We start from the raw sequence: 21,165 nt of genomic DNA on the forward strand, positions 1-21,165 counted from the left end.
TGGGGGAAGAGAGGCCTCTCTGTACTCTTAGCTCGGCTTCCAAGATGCTTCTGAGAAGGAGTTATTTTTGTTCCAGCAGTGAGTTTCCAGAACCCTGGAATCTACTTATGAATCACTGGGACCTCCATCCCAGCTGAGGTGGTTCCCTGTCATTCCAACCCACAGAGGAAGCTCCATTTTCAGGACTTGGGGTAGGGTGGTTTGTTGAGATGGTGGGAAAGAACTGAACAGCCTGCCCTACCCAATTTTTTTTTACTGGGGAGGAAGGTATGAACATCAATTTGAAGGAGTGAAAAATAACGATGGGAGTCAAGGGGAATAATTAGTAGCATGACATGTGTGTTTGGGGAGAGTGAACCATGTGCTAAGAACAGTGCTTTGAGAGAAGAAAATAGACGGTAGAAAGGCAAAAGAAATGGATGAGGATAAGAGAAAGAGAAAGGAAACCTCTGGGGATGTGCTGAGTCCTGTAGAAAGAGGACTGGGGCATTCAGCTGCCCGCCAGGAGCATGACCACTTCGCCGTTTTGTCCCTCCCGTTAGCATCACAGCCTTCGGTGTTGCTGAGTGTGGTCGTGAAGTCCAGAGTGAACGACATGATTCTGGGTTATGAGGGCACAAGGGAAACTGTCCACTATGTACAAAATCTGACGCTTTCATAACCACTCAGCAACAGCACAGGAGCTCAGATGCTGTTTGTAACACAAATGACACACACATGTGGAAAGAGACACTGGATGGGCTGGGCATAGGGGAGAGCCGAGCAATTTGTTCCCTAGGTTTATAAGCTTTGTCTGGGCTAGAAAAGCCTTTGGGAAATGGCGTTAGTGATTCTGATGTTGAGAACTTGGTGATGGGCCTGAGGTGTGTATTACACATCAGTCATCTGGGAGAAGGGGCACATGTCCGTGCGATCTGGGTTTTACCTCTTCCCACTTCACAGTGCCTCTATCTTGCACTTATCACGGTGTGTTGTGACGTCTGTTTGCTTATGTGGAGGTCGGAGACCACGGTAGTCTTGCTCATGGCTAGATTCCCAGCATCTAGCCCAGGGACTGGTCTGTAATAGGCACTCAATAAATATTTGCTGAAGCAAGGAAGAAAGGAAAGAAGAAGGGAAGGGAAGGTAGGAGGAAGAGAAGAAGCCACTGAGAAAAGCAACCGGCGAGCGGCCTGAGTGCTTGATGAAATGCCAAGATTCAGGACCATTTATTTACCTGACTGGATGGCAATGGCCCCCTTCTCTCTCTTCTCTCTGACTCTTCTGTATCTCCTGGCTCCAAGCCACCCCTTGGCATATGCCTGCAGCACCACCACTCTGCCTATGACTTCTCGTAGCAGCAAATTCAACTGCTCAACATGGTAATATTTGAGAAAAACCTGAAATGAGATATTACTTTTAGCATTAAATATGGGCTCCCGAACAGATACCCAGTCTACTCCAGAGTATTCTTAATAAAAATATTAAAACCATTATTTAAATAAGTTTACAGTGACGTGTTTTATGCCAGTATTACTGACTGCTTAGGAGCAAACCAACTCCCCTTCTAAGGTTGAGCCAATTCTTGGTTATTGACGTGAACAAACAATGAGGTTAATGGGGTTTAGGAGATTCCAAATGTTCTCCAAAAGTGCCTTATATCTGCCAGGAGTTCTATATTCTCAATTTGACTTCTACTATCTGTCTCTACAGCCCTTGATAGAGGCACTAACCAACAGAACTGACCCATGGCCAGCAGTGGAAGTTTGGGAGAAGGACGTACAGGACCCACAGTGATCTAATTCCTGCTGAGGAGCAACTGTGTTGTCATCAACACTCAGGCTGCCACTGGCTTTGTAGGACAATTCAGAATGGGTCATAAAAACCTGGGATGCAGCGACAGGATGTTCCAGATGAAAAGCTATACACAATGGGACTACTAATCAGGGTATACAGTAAAAAACACAGCAAGAGTCTAATGAAAAATGGACAAAACTGTAAAAGATACTTTTTATTGTCATTAATAAGATTTGTGTATTTCCATGAGGTGCTGGGATAAACAGCATTTAAATTAGGGGGACATTTTAAAATGAGCTCAAAGTTCTCATTCTAGAAATGTTAAATGGTTCTCTCAAATTACATGCAGAACAGGAGGCAAACCCTCCTCTTCTTGTCCAGAGGTCCTAGGACCACTCCTGACCCAAGACCAGCGAAGATCACTGTTAGGCTGGGGTCTTGCCTGCTAAGCTACACAATGTACAGAGCCGGTCATATCACTGACAACAGACAAAGGTACACAGTAGAGCATCACAGGTGACAATGTGAACAATAAAGAAAGAACTACCTTTGTTTTTCCCAGCACCCAGTGATCTAATCTGGACTTTTCCAAGATAGCAACACAGCTCTCTTTGCTAGCAACAGGTGTTTCATGTGCTTTGAATGCCAAGTAATAATATCTACAAAATAAAAGAGTAAAATAAAACATTTTTAGTTATCATTTGATACAGTATAGGACCTACTGTCCAATAATAGCATACTAGGTAGTGAGAGGTATACAACTTATACGTATTAACTTAGCTCTTACTTGCTTTTAAATTTTCTGCTACATGTATTTCCCTTTTAATATTGCTTTATAATTCATATTCAGTGGAATACTTGGCATCTTTTGCATGTAAAATCAAAGTATCTAATCCATTAAGAAAACTGAAATTCAGACAGCTCTTCTAGGGAAAGTCATCATTTTATTTTATTTTTTTTTTAATTTTTTTTTTTTTTAACGTTTATTTATTTTTGGGACAGAGAGAGACAGAGCATGAACGGGGGAGGGGCAGAGAGAGAAGGAGACACAGAATCGGAAACAGGCTCCAGGCTCTGAGCCATCAGCCCAGAGCCTGACGCGGGGCTCGAACTCACGGACCGCGAGATCGTGACCTGGCTGAAGTCGGACGCTTAACCGACTGCGCCACCCAGGCGCCCCGAAAGTCATCATTTTAAATGTTAGTATTATTACAATATAATTTGTAATCCCACTGTATAAATTCTGACTCTACCTTGAAATGTTCCCTCTGAAGCTATTTGTAGATAGCAAAAATGAAGTAGCCTAATACTATTGAATTGGTCCACTGAGCCACATGTCTCTCTCAAAATACAGAGTAGGCATATTTTTTGATATAATCACCAAAACCACATTTGTCTTCCTAAAAAACTCATTTTAACGAACTTCCATACTTTCTGGTTGGATTCAAAGAACACCCACAAAAGGGTTTTTCCCCCTCTCCTTTTTTCTCCCCATCAAAATACACACACACACACACACAAATATTTTATTCGTTTAGAACGCCTTACCTTAGTTTTTCTCTAAAAATATTCCAGGGATCTTTCCTCTGCTCTTTGCTGCCATCTACAATTAAATTCAACTCCTTGGAAGTTTAATTTCCTTGTCAAAGGAGTTCCCTGCCATTCCTCAGACAAGGTTGATCTGTTATTTTGGAATTACTATACTTTTAAATATAGAGCTATTTTTACTTTTTAAGAAAAATTGCCCAAATACAAAATATGACCCTTCCTCTTGCCAAATATTCCACATCTTTCTGTTTATGGAAAAATAAACATACCTGATTAGCACTTGGGTCATTTAACTTTATCTTTGTGCTACAAGACTGTTTTACAAGTTAGGATATAATGTTGAATTTGCTGGAAACATTTGCATTCAGAGATCCTGGGAATGTTTCCAAGGCTCTGAGTCTCTGTTTCTACCATCGGGAAGGAGGGGCAGTACTCTCAAAGAACCCCTGAATGATGGCCAGGACTATGCTAGGTCATTTAGCCAAGCCCAGGAACCTGCTCATAGATGACATCTTCTGGGGCCAAGTGGGAGGAGGGACAGCTGGGAATCAGGATTAGGGCTATCAGGGCAGTTCATGGCATTAACACATTAGCCTCAGTTTCTTTAGGACTATAGTTTCAGTCATGGCTTATCTGACCTGGCTCTAGTCAAAGCAAAATGTTTGTGTCCTGGAGTACACGGGGATGGTGGGAATAGATGGCAAATCTATGTGGGTGAATGTTTGGGGAAAGCTGAAATACAAATAGCATGAGGTATATAAGTCAGTGGTAAAACAAGGATTTCCTACACTCTTTCCATTAGGCCTGGCCATTTATAACACAAACAACCCTGGCTTTAATCAACCCAGGGTTAATACTATTAATGATGAAGTATTTAAAGAGAATCTAATGAACGATCAGTCCCGTGTGAGATATGGGAAGAATGTAAGGTATGTTCCAGCTCTCCAATCAAGGATTTATACTTGTTTTCCAGGCATCTATAGATGGTTCTTAGCAGTTTCTAATTTTTAAATAGGCAGAATGAATCCTGAACTAGCATAAATATTAGAACTCAGCTTTGATTTCTGCTCCTTCAACCCAATCTCTTAATTTATTATGATGCTAATATTCATATTTGGCTTAGTTCAGAAAGAGATGGGTAACAGTACTACAAAGAAGTGAAAGTTTAAAAAAAATACTAAAAAAACCATGTAAGTGATATGTCTGTAATAATCAGGTCAGATAAGTACAATGTGTATTTCCTCCATGGAATAATTCTGGATTCTGGTAGGTACCATGGTAAAGAAGCACTCTGGCGGAGCTCTTGTGTGCTTCCATATAAGGACAAAACAGAAAGTAACCAATATAAAAGATGTGTCAGCAAGAGGGGTCTTTTTTGGGAAGATCTATTCCAGACCCCCTTCCCGAAGCAGTTGGATGAGTTAAATGAACAGGGGATATGCAATTGCAAAATAGTAAGTATAAAGGTCCTAAGGGTCTGGGTACTTGAGAGCATTGCAAAGACCAGTTCTGCCCTGAGCTGCCTCTTGTAGGTAGAATTTACCTCTCAGATTGGAGTCTGAACACTGAATTAAGAGTAAGAAGATCTCTGTTGGGTAACTGTAAATCACTTCTCTGTACCTGAATTCTCACAGGTGGGAATGGGAAGCAATAAGTGGTTCTAAATTCTTTTTGGGGGCAGGAATCTCTGAAAATCTGGAGAAAGGTATTCATATTCCTTCTCAAGAAAATGTTCTTAACGCATTGCATATAAAGTCAAAAGGTACACATAGCTCCTGTTGGACCTCCAAAAGACTAAAGAGCCCTTTCCTACTTTAGAACTCTATGGAAAGTCTTCCCAAGGTCTCATCTCATTAAAACATATAAGCTGTTAAAACAGTAAATATCCAGTTGAAAAATATTTCTTCTCAAATATGTTATCTAGTTTTCTGCCTAAAATGGTATGTGGAGTGAAGACTCTTCAAGGAAGAGTTTTTAAATGTAACAGGCTAAGCAGTTTGTCAAGTATTAGTAAAAGTAACAGGCAATTAGAGATACAGCCTCCTGCATTTAAATTATAGAATCATAAACTGGAAGTATCTGTAAGATACTAGGACATATTAGTTTTCTATTGCTACACAACAAATTACTCCAAAATTTAATGCCTTAAAACAGACATTTGTCATCGTATGTTTTGTAAGCGTTTGGAATTTAGGAGCAGCTTACCTGGGCAATTCTGGCCCAGGGTCTCTCATGAGATTACAGTTGAGATGTCAGCCATGGCTGCAGTCATCTAAAGACTTGCCTAGGGCCACATGATTTATTTTCAAGATGGTGCACTCACATGGCTGATGGTAGAAAGCCTCAGTTCCCTACTGGCTGTTGGCAGGAGGCCTTGGTTCCCTGCCACATGGGCCTCTTCAGAGGACAGTCTGAGTATCTTTATAACATAGAAGATGGTTTCCCTCAGAAGCAGGGATCCCAGGGAGAAAGAGAGAGAGAGAGAGGGAGAGAGAGCACACTAGTGAACGGGAGGGAACCCATAATGCCTTTAATGACCAAGGCCTAGAAGTGACATACCATCACTTACTTCATCTTCTATGCACTAGAAACAAGTCATGTAAATCCAGACCAAATTCAATGAGAGAAAAATTAAGTTCTACCTCCTGAAGGGAGGAGTATCAAGTAATTTGTGAACATGTTTTTAAACCATCACAAAGAATCTCTCTAGATCATTAAATATCTTACTGACACAGAAAACTGTTCTTGGTGAGATGAAATGACTTGTCCAAGAGGACATCAAGTAAATGACAAAGGCTAAGATTATTATTTAAATCTCTAAACCACCATGTAATTGATTTAAAAAAAAAAAAGCAATATGAATCCAGCTAATAAAGTTTAGGTTTTTTTAAAATATTTTTTTATTTGTATTTATTTTTTGAGAGAAAGAGCATGAGCAGGGAAAGGGCAAAAAGAGAGGAGGACAGAGGATCTGAAATAGGCTCTGTGCTGACAGGCTGATAGCAGCAAGCCTGACATGGGGCTTGAACTCACGAACCGTAAGATCACAACCTGAGTCAAAGTCTGATGCTCAGACTGAGCCACTCAGAGGCCCCTAAAGTTGTTTCTAATGTAAGAGAGAGAAACAAAAAAGAGTAAAGGTAATATCATTTCTCACCAGAACATACTGACAAATTTGCCTACATAAAAATAAAAATTTTCTATATATATAAAAAAAACTTGGGAAGAATTGGTCTTCTTTAGTTTGTCTATCTAGGTACAACGGTTTTTTGTCATACTATAATCATGCTCTCTACAGAGCTATCCCCGACAAAAGTTATTGTTAGGAATGTAGGTGTATCCGCCACCAAATCAATGGTAGTGCACTTCTTAGGCTGACCTCCAAAGCCTATTTAACCTATTTAATTTGAATAGTACCTTTGAGGCAAACAGGGGCTTCTATTTTTCTTCATTTCTCCTTTCTTATACTCTTCAGTACAGGTTGATAAAGTCTTTGGTAAGACAGAGTAAAGAAACAGAGACTATTAAAGTTGTCCTATGAGAACTGGTCCATCTCAGTAAGAGGAAGGCATTTTAGTTTTGTTTGTGTTCCACTTAGGAAAGTGTGAGAGACTTATGTCTAAGAAACTGTAATGACCAAACACTGTCCTTCCAGGGTGGAGCCAGGAACAAAGCCTATAAAATCCCTAAGAACTTCTAGGCTTCCCTCAGAGAAAGCAGGACCCTCCAGGAGGGGGACTAAGGGTACTATAAAGAGGGAGTGAAGATGAAAAGTGTCCCTGGACTTCATTCAAGATGAGCTCTGGGTCTACTAAAAGAAACCTTAATTGCAAAGAAAAGAAAAGAAATATTTAGAAATTTTGGAGTTTTTGAGTGTTCCAAATCAGCTGCCAGTGAGGCTATTTTCTTTCTTATAAAGAGCTAGACTTGAACTCTTCCAGACACAATGCAGGCAGAACTGACAGCTTACATCTGACCAATCATATTTCAAAGCCTACCACCACGTGTTGGAGACACCAAGGCCCTAGAGTATGTAGGACAGAGTACTAGTCGAGAGCTACATCTGGACATCTGCGGAAGGCCTCTCAGGTATTCAGCAGAGTAACTGATTAGCACCTGCATGGGAAGAAACTACTCAAGGCTGGGCAAAGAACCATCTAAGAAGACTAGAGGGAATAGTGCCTGATGCTTACAGAGGGCTGAGAATAGTGCCTGTTTCTACCAGCCAGACTGATCAACCTCATAATTCATAGGACAATGGATAGAGGACTCAGTAGTGTCTTGCTTCGGAAGTGGGGAAATATTAGTGCTAAATACAGCTCTGCTTTACCTAAGAGATCTTAAAACAAGATCCAGGAGTCTGGGTGGCTCTTGGTTAAGTGTCCGACTTCAGCTCAGGTCATGATCTCACAGCTCAAGAGTTCAAATCCCATGTCAGGCTCTGTGCTGTCAGCTCAGAGCCTGGAGCCTGCTTCAGAATTTGTGTCTCCCTCTGTCTCTGTCCCTCCCCTGCTCACGTACTCTCTCTCTCTCAAAAATAAACATTTAAAAAAAAAAAAGATCCAATAGGCTGAAACTGTTTCCAAGGATAGGCATACCTCAGAGATACTATGGGTTCAGTTTCAGATTGCTGCAATAAAGTGACTATCTCAAAAAAAAGTGAGTCAAATCAACTTTTTGGTTTCCCAGTTCATATGAAAGTGATAGACCATTATTATGTGGTCTATTGAGTGTATAATAGCATTATGTTGTAAAAAATACATACCTTAATTTAAAATACTTTATTGCTAAGAAATGTTAACCATCATCTGAGCCTTCAATGAGCTGTGATCACTGATCACAGATAACCTTAACAAATATAATAATAATGAAACATTTGAAACATTGTGAGAATTACCAAAATGTGACACAGTGACACAAAGTGAGCAAATGCTGTTGGAATGGTGCCAATAAACTTAAACTTGATGCAGCGTTGCCACAAACCTTCAATTTGTAAAAAATGCAGTATCTTTTACTGCAGAAGCGCAATAAAGTAAATTGCAATAAAACAAAGTATGCCTGTAATTTAACTTCATCCCAGAACAAAGCGCAAAGATTTTCATAGGGATACAAAAATATCCAGCACCCCAAAAGATAAAAGGACAATGTCTGGTATCCAGTCAAAAATTATCAGGCACGCAGGAAAATATGACCCATAATGAGGAAAAAGTCAACTAACTGAAACGGATCCAGAAGTAACACAGATAATAAAATTAACAGAGAAGAACATTAAAACACTGATTTTAACTGTATTCCATATGTTCAAAAAGTTAAATGGAGACGCAGAGATACAAAAAAGAGCCAACCAGAATTTTTAGAAATGAAAACTATGTCTGAAATTAAAAAAAAAAATACACACACAAAACAGAATTAGCAGCAATTGACACACTGCAGGAAAAAAAAGATTACTAAACTTGAAGACACGACAATAGAAACTATACAAAATGAAACACAGAAGAAAAAAATAATTAAAAAAATAAAAGTGCATTCATGAACTGTAGGACAACTTCAAGGGGCCTTATACATGAAACTGGAGTTCTGAAGAGGAGAAAAAAGAAAGGTACAGAAAAAATATTTGAAAAAATTATGGCCAAAAATTTTCCAAATTTGAAGAAAACTAGAAACTAACAGATCTAAGTCCAAGCACACACACAAAACAACTTGAAGAAAATTACACCAAAGGATATTATAATCAAATTGTTCAAAACACAGTCATAAAGGAAAAATCTTAAAAGCAACCAAAGAAAAAAGATATGTTAGATACATAGGAACAAAGATAAATATGCCATTAGAGTCCTCAACAGAAACAATGAAAGTGAGAGGACAATGGAGAAAATGTTTAAAGAATCAAAAGAAAATAATTCTATATTCAGTGAAATTATCTTTCAAAAACAGAGACAAAATAAAGAATTTTTCAGGCATACAAAAGCTGAAAGAAGTCATCACCAGATGATCTGCATTATAAGAAATGTTAAATGAAGTCCTGTATGAAGAAAGAAAATAATACCAAATGGAAATATGGATCTATATAAAAAAATGAAGAGTGCCAGAAGATAACTATGTTGTTAAATACTGACGAGATTTGAAAATATACTTAACTGTTAAACAAAATTAATAATATATTATGAAGTTTAAAACATATGGGTAAATGTAACTTATGACTGACAACATAACATAAACAGCACAAATATAACAAGAGCATACAGGCCAGGAGGAGGGACAGTGAAGTAAACTATTATTCTAATTCTATTCTATACTATATATTCTATACACAAAACTATTTGTGAAGTGATATAATACTGCCTGAAGTAGGTTAGCGTAAGTTAAAGATGTATATTATAAATCAGAAAACAACCCCCAAAATAATAAAAGACCAGCAGTTAATAGGTGAACAAAGAAGATAAAATGAAATCATATAAAATACTCGATAAATCCAAAAGAACTAGAAGAAGGGAACAGAGAACACAGGAGACAAATGTGTCTGAGAAACGAATAGCAAAATGATAGATTGGACCTAGCCAAACAAATGTTAAGTGTAAATGGTCAAAACAACATAATTTAAAGGCAGAAATTCTCAGACGGAATAAAAAACCAAAGTGTAACTATATGCTGCTTACCAAAAAGGCACAAATATAAAGACACAAGTAAAAGTAAAAGAGAAAGATATACCATGTTAACAAACACTCATCAAGTTAAAACTATAGCAATTGACTATATTACAATATCAAACAAAGTAGATTTCAGAGCAAAAAGATATTACCAAGGATAAAGATATTTATTTCACAGTGATAAAAAGGTCAATCCATCAAAAGAATTTAAGAGACCTAAGCATGTTTGCACCTAATACACGAAGCTAAAACTAATTTGCAAGGAGAAATAGACAAATCCACAATTATCCTTAGGGAGTTCAATACCCTCCCCAATAATTGTTAGAACAAGTAAGCAAAAAACAAAACAAAACAAAACAAAAAAACCCAACATCAAGGAATCAGAAAGAATGAACAACCAACTTGGCCTACTGGAAATGTCTAGAACATTCCAGCCAAACAACAACAGAATATATATTCTTCTCAACTGCATGTAGAAACATTTACCACAATAGGACAAATCTGGGCCATAAAACATGACTTAATAAATGAAGTGCTCAAGTCACACAAAACATGCTCTCTGATCACAGTAGAATTAAATTAAATATCAACAACAGGAAGATATCTGGGAAATCCCCAAATACTTACAAACAGACTTTTTAATAGTCCATAGGTCAAAGAAGAAATCAAAAGAGAAATTAAAAAGTGTTCTTCATCAAATGAAAATGAAAACAATCTCTCAAAACTTATGGGAAACTGCTAAAGTAGTACTTGAAAAATTATATCATCAAACACCTGTAATAGAAAAAAAGAACATTCTCTCAAATGCATGACCTTAGCCTCCACCATAAATTAGACAAAGAGCAAATTAAGCCCAAAGTAAGCAGAAGAAAAGACAATAAATATCAAAGTGAAAGAATCAATGAAACAGAAAATAGACAATGAATTAAACTAAAAGCAGTTCTTGGAGAAGGTTAATAAAATTGGTAAACCTCTAGCTATACAGATCGGGGGGGGGAGAGAAAACAAAGAAGATATAAATTATATAATATCACATAATTTATAAAATTCTACAGATTTTATAAATATTAAAAGGACAATAATGAAAAACTTTACACATATTAATAAGCTAAAAGAAAAAAAGACACACTCTTAATAAATGAGGAAAAGCATTTGACAAAATCAAACATCTAATCCTATTTTAAAAAACCCACAGGGGTGCCTGGTACCTCAGTTGGTTCAACATCCAACTCTTGATTTCGGTGTAGGTCATGATCTCATGGTTGGTGGGTTCAAGCCCTATGTCGCTGCTTGGGACTCTCTCTCCCTCTCTCTCTCTCTCTCTGTCCCTCCCCTCTCTCTTAAAATAACACTTAAAAAAACAAAACAGAACAAAACCCGTTTCAATAGACTCATGCAACAAGAGAACTTCCTCAAGCTCACTCATCAAGTTAAACCTAACCTATTTAACAGAGACTGGCTGAACACTTATTCCCCAAAGATTAGGAAAAAAGGCAAGATGTTCACTCTCACAACTTCCATTCCACATTGTACCAGAGATTCCAGCCATTGCAATAGGACCAGACAAAGAAAGAAAAGGCATCTGTATTTAAAACTAATAGAACTGGGGCGCCTAGGTGGCTCAGTTGGTTGAGTATCTTACTTCAGCTCAGGTAATGATCTCTCAGTTCATGGGTTCGAGCCCTGCTTCAGGGTCTGTGCTGACAGCTCAGAGCCTGGAGGCTGCTTCAGATTCTGTGTCTCCCTCTCTCTCTCTGCCCCTCCCCCACTCACGCTCTGTCTCTCTCTAGAATAAACATTTAAAGAGATTTAAAAAATGAATAGAACTGTTTTAATTTGAAGATGACATAATTGTCTATGTAGAAAATCCAATGTTATCTACAAAAAAGCCTTATCAGAACTAATAAGCGAGTTTAGCAGACTTGCAAGATAAAAATCAATATACAAAAATTATTGTATTTCTATATACAATTAGAAATTGAAATTTTAAAAATATCATTTACAATAGCATTAAAAATGTGAAATAATAGGGATAAACCTAAGAATAAATGTACAAGATCTGTACACTGAAAACTACAAAATATTGGCTAAGAAAAATTAAAGACTACCTAAATAAATGGAGAAAGATGCTATGTTTGTAAGTCAGAAAAATTAATATTCTTAATATTTGAGTAAAGCAGACCATCCTCCATAATGTGGTTGTACCTCATCTAATCAATTGAAAGCCTTACAAGGAAAGACTATGCTCCCTTGGGTGGAAGAAATACCATCTCCAGACTGCCTTTGGGCACAAGACCACAACATCAGTTCCCACTGGAATTTCTAGACTGCTAGCCTGCCCTGCGGATTTCTGACTTGCCAGCCCCCACAATTACATGAGCCAATTCCTTAAAACAAATCTCTCTCAGTGCACACACACACACACACACACACACACACACACACACTCTTATTGATTCTGTTTCTATGGAGAACCCCGACTAATACAGTTCCAGTTCCCTTTTGCTGTGGTTAGGCACACTGAGTAGAGTCAGAGCCAACCTTGGTGATACATTTCCTAAATTGTTGCAGGTTGTTTTTTAGTAACTTCCTTTCCTATCATTTCTTCTCCTTTCATTGCTGAACGTTCCAAGTTTCCGACAGATGCTGAGGCTTCTGTACTGCACACTAGGGACCTAGGACACCCCAATCCAGCTATTCTTCCTCATGTTCACAAACAGATCTGCCCAGCCCTCCGTCAAAACCCTCCATGAGTGGGCATTCCCACAGGGCCATCTGTGGAAGGGCCTGGTTTGCTACTTGAATAAACATTTAGATCCTGAAGGGAACTTAAAGTCATAAATAAAAATTCTTGTTTTTAAATTGTTTAGATTGTTTTAAATTTAAATTTAAATTAATTTAAATTTAATTTAACTTTCATTTTAATTTTACTTTAATTGTTAAACTGTTTTAAAAATTCTTGTTTGAAAGAGAAATCCAGATAGGAGGAATTGGCTCAAGGTCACAGATTAGTAAGTGGAGGCCTGAGGCTTACCCATGTCTTCTAACTCCAAATTCAGGCTCCTTCACATTCCTCTAACCCACATCTACTCTTAGCTCTTACTATATACAATGGTAGTATCTTTGACTCTGTAACAGGGAGGGACCTTTGATACTCCAGAACTTTGCAGCTCATTGGAACTTGTGTCTGCAGCAATCTGGAATACTGGGCTTTTGACCCTGGAGAAGTGTTGATTTCCTACATCTGAACACCAGCTGTTGGGTGCTCCCTGACACAAGTGTGAGGGATCCAAACAATATTCTATTTGGACTAGTGTATCAGTAAGGCATTGATATATCAGTGGGAAACTATGCACACCATCCTTAGCATACCCTTCTGGGTTACTGGATCCTAGCCCTGTTCATCCTCTTTGAGGCAGTTTGCAACTCTGTCTAAATTATAGGTAATTGATAGATACATAAATTCTGTCCAGTCTGCTGATGATTTCAATTGACTTCCCACTGTGGAAAATCCAGTTTTGCCTCCATTTGCAATTCACCTCAACATTCTTTTACTTCATATAAGCCTGCACTGTTTTGACTTTTCCTTTGAACTGATGATCATGTCTGCCTGATTCCCTCATATCATACGAATAAATTGTTTAAACACATTTATCTTTATATCTGTATGTGAGTCATGATGTTACCTTCTTCTGAAAATTATCTTTTAATAAGAGGAAGAAAGAAGTACAAAACTCTGGGCTGTAGACATTTGACCCAAAGGAGAACACGTGGGCAGGTTGAGGCAGGAAGTCACCACACTTAGGTAGACTCAGTGCTTCTCAGCAATCCTAAAAGGTCTAGTGGGCTCTGAAATACTGTCACTTTTCTACTTAATAACTCTAGGAGTGTAACCATTGGTTAGTGTAATATGTTCATGTTGGAGTTTACTAAAAATGTCAAACTGTTTCCAAAGTGATCACACATATATTACCTTACCAGTAGAGCCTAAGAGTCTTCCTACTCTTTAACCATGTCAATCCAAGGAATTATCAGATTTACTGATTATTGCCAAACTAGGTATCAAGTGATATTTAATTGTGGCTTTAATGTGTATTTCCTTAATTATTAATGATGCTTAACTTTCCCTTTTGTTTTCACTTAAGTCCTCTGACAATGAACAGTATACGCAATGAATCATATTTCTCTGTTTTCTAATGATTACCTATGCTCCTGGAAGGGGAGGGGAGAGCACGAACAAGCCAGCTAAGAGTTATTCATGTTAGATAAAAATAATATAAGCATTGGAGATTGCTTACATTTTTGTTACACCTGACATTTAAAATTTGCACTTCTCTTCTTGGTCATTCTGCTTCTGCATTTTTACATGTTTGGAAAGGATCTGCTTCTTTTAAAGATGCTTTTGAAATCCCAAACCATAATGAGCCCTGCCTGCTTTGACTCATCCTTCCGGTTTGAGTTATGTACCCAAAGGCATGCAAAACATCTGTACTACTAAAAGAATATTTTCCAGGGCTTTAAGTCCATAGTGAGATTTTTTTTTTTAAAAAAAGGTTAATTATACAAACATTTTTATTCTCCTTTTTTCTAAAAACATTAAGCAAATACTTTCCCTTGGGATGGGTCATTCATTCTCTGTAGTTTCACTTTCTGAATTGAAACGGCTTTTCTTTCCCATTCTACTCATTTGTTCATTAAATAAAACTTTATTTAGGATCAACTGATTGCCAGGTACTGACAGAAGTGCTGGAATATTATGAGTGAGCAAGATAGACAATTTCCCTGCCCTCATGAAGCTTATATTCTAGTTGGGGAGGCAAATACTAAACAAGTATATAAAGAACATCAGTTTGGGGAGGGATGAGTGCTACAGTAAGTCAGGATGGGGGTGGGTGCTAATGGGTATATTTTGTAGTGTATTTTGGCAGATAGCCCTTAGTAAGCAGGATAGTGAGGGAACTCAAGCCATGTCATATGAGGAACTGTTGAAGCATTGAGCTTAGACAAAAAGACTTAACTCGGTCTTATAAGAAAGGAAAAAAGTTTTCCTAGAAACTTGAGTCTCTGGCTAGATCTAAAAATTAGACGAAATGCACATTAGCAAGAAAAAGCACACACATTTATTTAATAGAAGGTTTACAAGACACAGGAGTCTTCATAAGGAAAGAAGACCTAAAGAAATCAAATATGAGTGTTTTTATGCTAGATTTGATGAAGCTTGAAGAGTCATGAAAAGAGGTAAGACAAAGAGTATGAGCAAAGTGTGGGAAACTGAGGTCACAGAGATCCCTCTCTGTGTCCACTGTTTTCAGAGATAAGGATACTTGTTTCCTCTTGGTAAAGGGAAGGCACCTCTCACATGACGGTTATATGACCTGCTTCAGAGAAAGGGCAAAAAATCCTTCCTGCTCATGCCATTTCTCAAGTTCCTTCAGCTTGTAATATTAATATGCCAAGACGTCAGATTTTGTGGTAGCATGTCCTGAACCCCATTAGTCTCTTAAACAATGTCAGACTACGGGCAGCAGATCTACTTGGAGATCTCATAAAAGATGTTTATTCCCAGGCCATACTCTGGACACAGAATCAGAATCTCTACAGCTGGGGCTCAGGAATCTAAATTTTAATAAGGTCCTGTGGCTATTTTGATGCACTGTAGGATTTGAGAACTGCTGACTCGGGGGAACACTGTTATCAATTAGAAAAGGAGCTGATTTGTTTTCTAAAGCCCAGAGTGTAGAACTGGGACGGATGCATAGAAGCTTCTGAAAGATGTATTTGGTCAAGGTTAGTAAGGACAAGGTTGTGATCAGACATCTAAAAACACCAAATACGTTGCCTCAGGAGTCAAAGAGTTAATTCCTAGACCCCGGAACTGTTCAATGGGAAGTGGATCGACAAGGTCAAGAATATTGTCAAAGAAATTCTAGTTTTAGCTATGTACTTGAACTGGAAGGCCCACAGCAAAGATGCAATGTTGACTTGTCTCTTGGCCTAAAGAATTGACTCTGTGATTTAAAACTGATGTGTATCATCAGTACAATACTATTACTGTGGCGAATCATGGGTTATCATCATATGTGGACAAACTGGAACAATTACATTTCTCTAGGTAGTCTGTTTGGGGCTCTTGGAATTTCCACTACCATCTCTTTCACAGGATGTTCTCCTCAACATACCTGAACAGTGACTGGCTCTCAGAGTCGTCTCCTGACCAGGAGTATCAGCATCACCTGGAAACTTGCACACACAGCCCCCTACTAATCAAAAACTTAGCAAGCTGTGTTTTAACAAGGCCTCAGGAGATTCTCATGCATGGCAAAGTTGAAGAACCACTGACTTGTTAGAGAAACAGAATCCCAGGGAAGTGAAGTGACTTGCCTCCAGCAACACAATCTATCTGAGGAAAGAAACTGGCTCTCATGTTTCTTCTCATCTTTTCTCTTCGTTAGGATGAAATGGGTTTGTGGAGCACATCGCTATCCCTTGGAAAGGTCAATTAATTGCTCAAAATCTACCCTAAAGAAATTCTCCTACAGGTTAAATATCTAGGATTGTTTGAGCACTGCTGGCAAGCAATTGGACACAATGTCAATATCCACCAGTAGAAGAATGGCTAAATGAATATTACCAATTTTAATGATGGAATTAAAAAGGAATGCACTGGAGCTATGAAACAACATAGACTTATCTCTAATACATATTGTTAAACAGAAAAGGAAGGTGCCAAATAGTATGAAATAAGTGATTCAAGTTGAGCTAAAAACGTGGAGTTTTTTGCCCCTTTCTTGATCTCTCTTTCTTCCCCCTCTGTGTTGTGTATGCATGTATGTATGTATTCTGAATGGATAACACTACCAAAAGAATGATGGTAACTCCCTAGAGAGGGGCCATGGTACATGCAGGATACTGAAAATTCAAGATGCAGAGAGAAAGACTTTAGTCTCATATGTAACTTTTAAAAATTTTAGAGGAAAAGTTATTCACACATTATTTTTGTAATTAAAAGTTAATTTCAAACATAAGTAAAAATTATTATGGTTTAATTACAATGTACCTATATCCTCGTCAAAGAATTCTGTATCTACAAATTTGACTACTATCACTTCCATCTAAGTAGATTCGTTCCCAATCAGACAGCAAAAAGTATCAACCCTTTTCCTATTTAAAAATATTCCTTGAGGGATCCTCAATCAACATCAGTGACCACCCAGACTGTCTACTCAGATATCCAAAATACAGGACAATTATCTGAACAATTCAACCCATATAAATAATTTTCTCTTAGGTTGATAATGGAGGGAACTGAGCTATTCTGGCTTGGATAATTTGATAATTACCCCCAATTGCCCATTTCCCTTTAGTGTGTATGAAAATCCAGATTTAGTTTTTTAAGTTCTTTCTTATATTTACCATAAGTTCCTTTATTTTAATTTTTTTTCCTTCATGTATGGCCTTCAGTAAAGACAGAACAGCTGGCCACCATCTGCTACAAAAAAAAAAAAAGCCATTATATCCATTACATCCTTAGGAAGACTCCTAAATTTGGGCTGTGGGATGACAAGTCATGTTGATCTGTGCTATTAGATTGTGGAAGTCCTGAGATTGTAAATTCCTTCTAATTCAGTATTACTATAGCACTCAGCACACACAGTAGGTGCTTAACAGGGTGCCTGGGTAGCTCAGTTAGTCAACTGACTCTTGATTTCAGCTCATGTCATGATCTCACCGCTGTGGGATTGAGCCCCCATCAGGCTCTGCATTGAGTGCGAAGCCTGCTTAGGATTATCTCTCCCCCTCTCTCTTTGCCCCTCCCACATTCGTGCACATGCTCTCTCTCAAAATAAATATATATTTAAAAAATAGGTGCTTGATAAATGTTGCTGATGCTGTTGCTGCCTCCTCATAAGCTTTAAATAGGAGGCCTCCTAAAGAAAAAAAAAAAAGACACTGGGAATTGAAGATTAAGGCTGAGTTTACTCACAAATTTGTAACAGAAAGTTAAACTTTATTTTTTAAAAATTTATCCTTTTTATTTATTAGAGTTTATTTATTTTTGAGACAGAGAGAGCATGAGAGGGCCATAAAGAGAGGGAGAGAGAATCCTAAGCGGGATCCGCACTGTCAGTGCAGAGCCTGATGTGGGGCTCGGACTCACAAACTGTGAGATCATGACCCTGAGCCCAAACCAAGAGTCAGATGCTTAACTGAGTGCCCCCAGAAAGTTAAAGTCTAAACTGATTATTCTATTTTACAACTGGTAAAATTACTAATTTTTTTTTTTGAATTCTACAGACTGATTTCATAGTGATTACTTGGGTGGTGTTCAACTGTCTCATTTACATATTTTGAAGACAGACTTTGGAATCAGGTAGACTCTTATTTCATAGCCTGACTTTACAACACATTACCTGTGTGATTTTGAGCCAATTTCCTCATTTGTAAAACAAATAATTTCATGTATTTGGGGGGCTATTACCAGTGTTAAGTGAGATGATGTTTGTAAAGCACTAGCACGAAGCCTATCATCAGCAGGTGGTCAATAAATACCTCTCTCTCCTGTCCTCCTTTCCTTTCTTTGACAAAAATATAGTTTTCTCTTCCCTGACCCAAATGTATATGAAAAAATAGCTAGCAATCTTTCCTCTGAGTCACCCCTAAACCATGGTGCTCAGGGGTGGGCAGATATTTACTATGAATCAAACAGAGCACGTTAGAACAGGGATGGGTAAGAGTTCAGCTGTGGGTCGGCTGATGGACTGGGCAGAGGTGTCCTAGGGCACCATGTTAGGGGGATGCCAAGGCTGTGAAGGCAATGTGCCTGGGCTGAGGAGCCAGGGCCGCAGCTGGGGCTGGACATCCCATCTCCGTGCCCCATCTCCTCACATTCTCCTCTCCTCTTCCACTTTCTCTCCTCATTCATTATTTTCTACATTCTTATTTGTTTTTTCTGCTTCATCATTATCATTAACATAACATAGTCCCACTAAATTTGTTTTAAGGAACCTCCCAGCAGGGACACAGTTTTAATTCAGCCACTGATTTTCATCGAGTAGGCTGGGCAGCCAATCCAAAGGTCCAGAGCGGCAGCCCTTCTCAACTGCATCGACACTGTCTCCCTTCAAACATCTTTCTTGTTATTTTCCTTTGCCATTTCTTCCTGCACTGTTCCCACAGCATGGCCATTGCCCACTGGGATTCTATGTCCTCATGGGTTGTTTCCTGAAACTGAATTAGCTCATGTGATAAATGATGATACTCAGTTCATTTTGCAAGAGCTAACATTTGTTGCAGGCTTAAAACTGCAAACACACCTTTCCATGGCAATGGAATTAAAGGGTTCTCGGTGTCTTGCCTGTTTCTAATCAGGTACTTCTGTACTTGCTAATCCTTAAACTACAATCTTGAGGAAGAAGCTGGGTAGCAAATGAAGAATGGGTGGGTTGTGGGGAACTAAAAGTATCCAAATTCAACTCAGCCCCTTAGTCATTCAGTCACTCCCTCCTTCAATTAGTAAACATTAGATTTCTTTTCTGTGACAAGCATAATTAATGTCTCTCTCATTCCATTCCCACTTCTTCCTGGCTGAAAAAACACTAGTTTTCCTTTGGGTTACAATCTTCCTAGCCCCAGTCCTGTTCCCTACTTTCTAAGCCTCTCTCTGTTGTGAAGAATGATCACACAAGTCTGTTCAGGCTAATGAGAAGTTTGTGAAATGGCTTCTGGGAAAACGTTTTCTTTCCTAATGAAAGTCGGGCAAATGTGGCTGGCTTAGTCATTCATCTTGTCCCTTTCTTCCTTTGAATGAAGACATGATGTCTAGAGAGACAGCAGCCCCATGAAACTATATGCCAACCCACACAGTAAAGATGGTAAAAAGGAATGAAAGGAGGTCAGAAGGTGTTCAGGACCCTGGTGACATCACTGAACACGTAAGCTAAGATTAAAAATAGCTTACATCTTAATCTCTTTTTGTGAGAAACAAACAAATTTTTGTCAGTAGTTTTCAATTTGGGCAGTTTTGCCCCCAGGGTACATGTGGCAATATCTGGAGATATTTTTTTTTATTGTTGTGATTTGGCAGTACTGAGGAGGTTATTGGCATCTTAATACAAGGAAGCTTCAGAGGGAAGGTGACTGGGCTAGAGATTAAAAGGTGGGGAGGAGGTGACCAGGTAAAGACTTTCCACCAGAGAAAATAGGAGGTGTAAAGGCCAGCATTGTGTATGGGCCTGGAGGGTCCAAGGTTAGACTTATGGTAGTCTAGGGTGTGTAAGAGAGAATGGTGGGGGAAAAAATGAGAATAGTTGGTTGGTGTATTATAAGAAGCCTTGCCTGCTGAGCTGAAGGCTTTGGGTTCTATTCTGTAGGCAACGAGGAGCAGACCAGTTTTATTCACAAGAATGACATGATTATCTTTATATTTTTAGCAACATAACTAGTGGCAGTGTAAGGAATTATGTCCAATAAACAGGCTGGGGTTGGGAAGACACATTTGGAGGCTAGGCAAAAATTCAGCTGAGAGACTACCATTCGCATTCTGAAAAGTATGGCAGGAAGTAGTCAAAAGGAGAAAATATATATTTAGGATGTCCTGTGTCACATGTTCTTTTGTAATCCATCCAGTACATGTTTTCTATTAACCCAATGATGCTAAAGACAAGAATGCGCCTTCTCTGTGTTCTCAGCACCTTGTACAGAACTTGCCATATAGGTAGGTTCTCACTGTACATTTTCTCTTGATAACGGGGAGGATATATTCATGGCCAGGATCTAAGAAGCCCTGTAGGTGAGTGGCTAATGGGACATGTATATCCACCACTTGGATTCATCCAGGAACTACTCGGGAAAGAGCCAAAAGGAGTACAAAGTCAAAGGCTGAAGTCCAAATATGAAAGACTTGAAAATCAAGGTCAAATTTAAAAGCGTCTGGATGTCTAGAGTCACTCCGGACCCTCTACTGACAAAAAATATCTGGATCTCAAAGGATCCAGATCTAGAATCCAAAAAAAAGTCAATCTGCCAACTCTGGAGATGCCTTCAGTGAGGAGTTTTGTATGTCATTTCCTTTAGAGTATATGTAAATAATAGTGGTAACAATAAAGCACCTTCGCTGAGGGGATGGAGGTTTAGAATAATTTGTTCCACATTTTTTGAGTACCTACTCTGTGCCAGGCATTCTATTAGAGATGTG

At 38.5% G+C, this 21,165-nt stretch overlaps 1 protein-coding gene across 1 annotated transcript in view; it reads right to left on the reverse strand.

Moving 5' to 3' along the window:
• Positions 1-21,165, reverse strand: part of MYO3B (myosin IIIB) — a 406,696-nt gene that overhangs the window by 134,147 nt on the left and 251,384 nt on the right. The window contains exons 26-27 of the mRNA XM_047084875.1: positions 2,324-2,435; positions 1,217-1,379 (exon numbers count right to left, since the gene is read on the reverse strand). Of these exons, the coding sequence (XP_046940831.1) occupies positions 1,217-1,379; positions 2,324-2,435 (275 nt within the window). The remainder of the gene's footprint in view (positions 1-1,216; positions 1,380-2,323; positions 2,436-21,165) is intronic.

This window comes from Lynx rufus, unplaced genomic scaffold (assembly GCF_022079265.1).
Source record: "Lynx rufus isolate CCGP_SWC_20201006 ecotype Redwood Valley unplaced genomic scaffold, mLynRuf1.p SCAF_2, whole genome shotgun sequence".
Taxonomy (NCBI): Eukaryota; Metazoa; Chordata; class Mammalia; order Carnivora; family Felidae; genus Lynx; species Lynx rufus.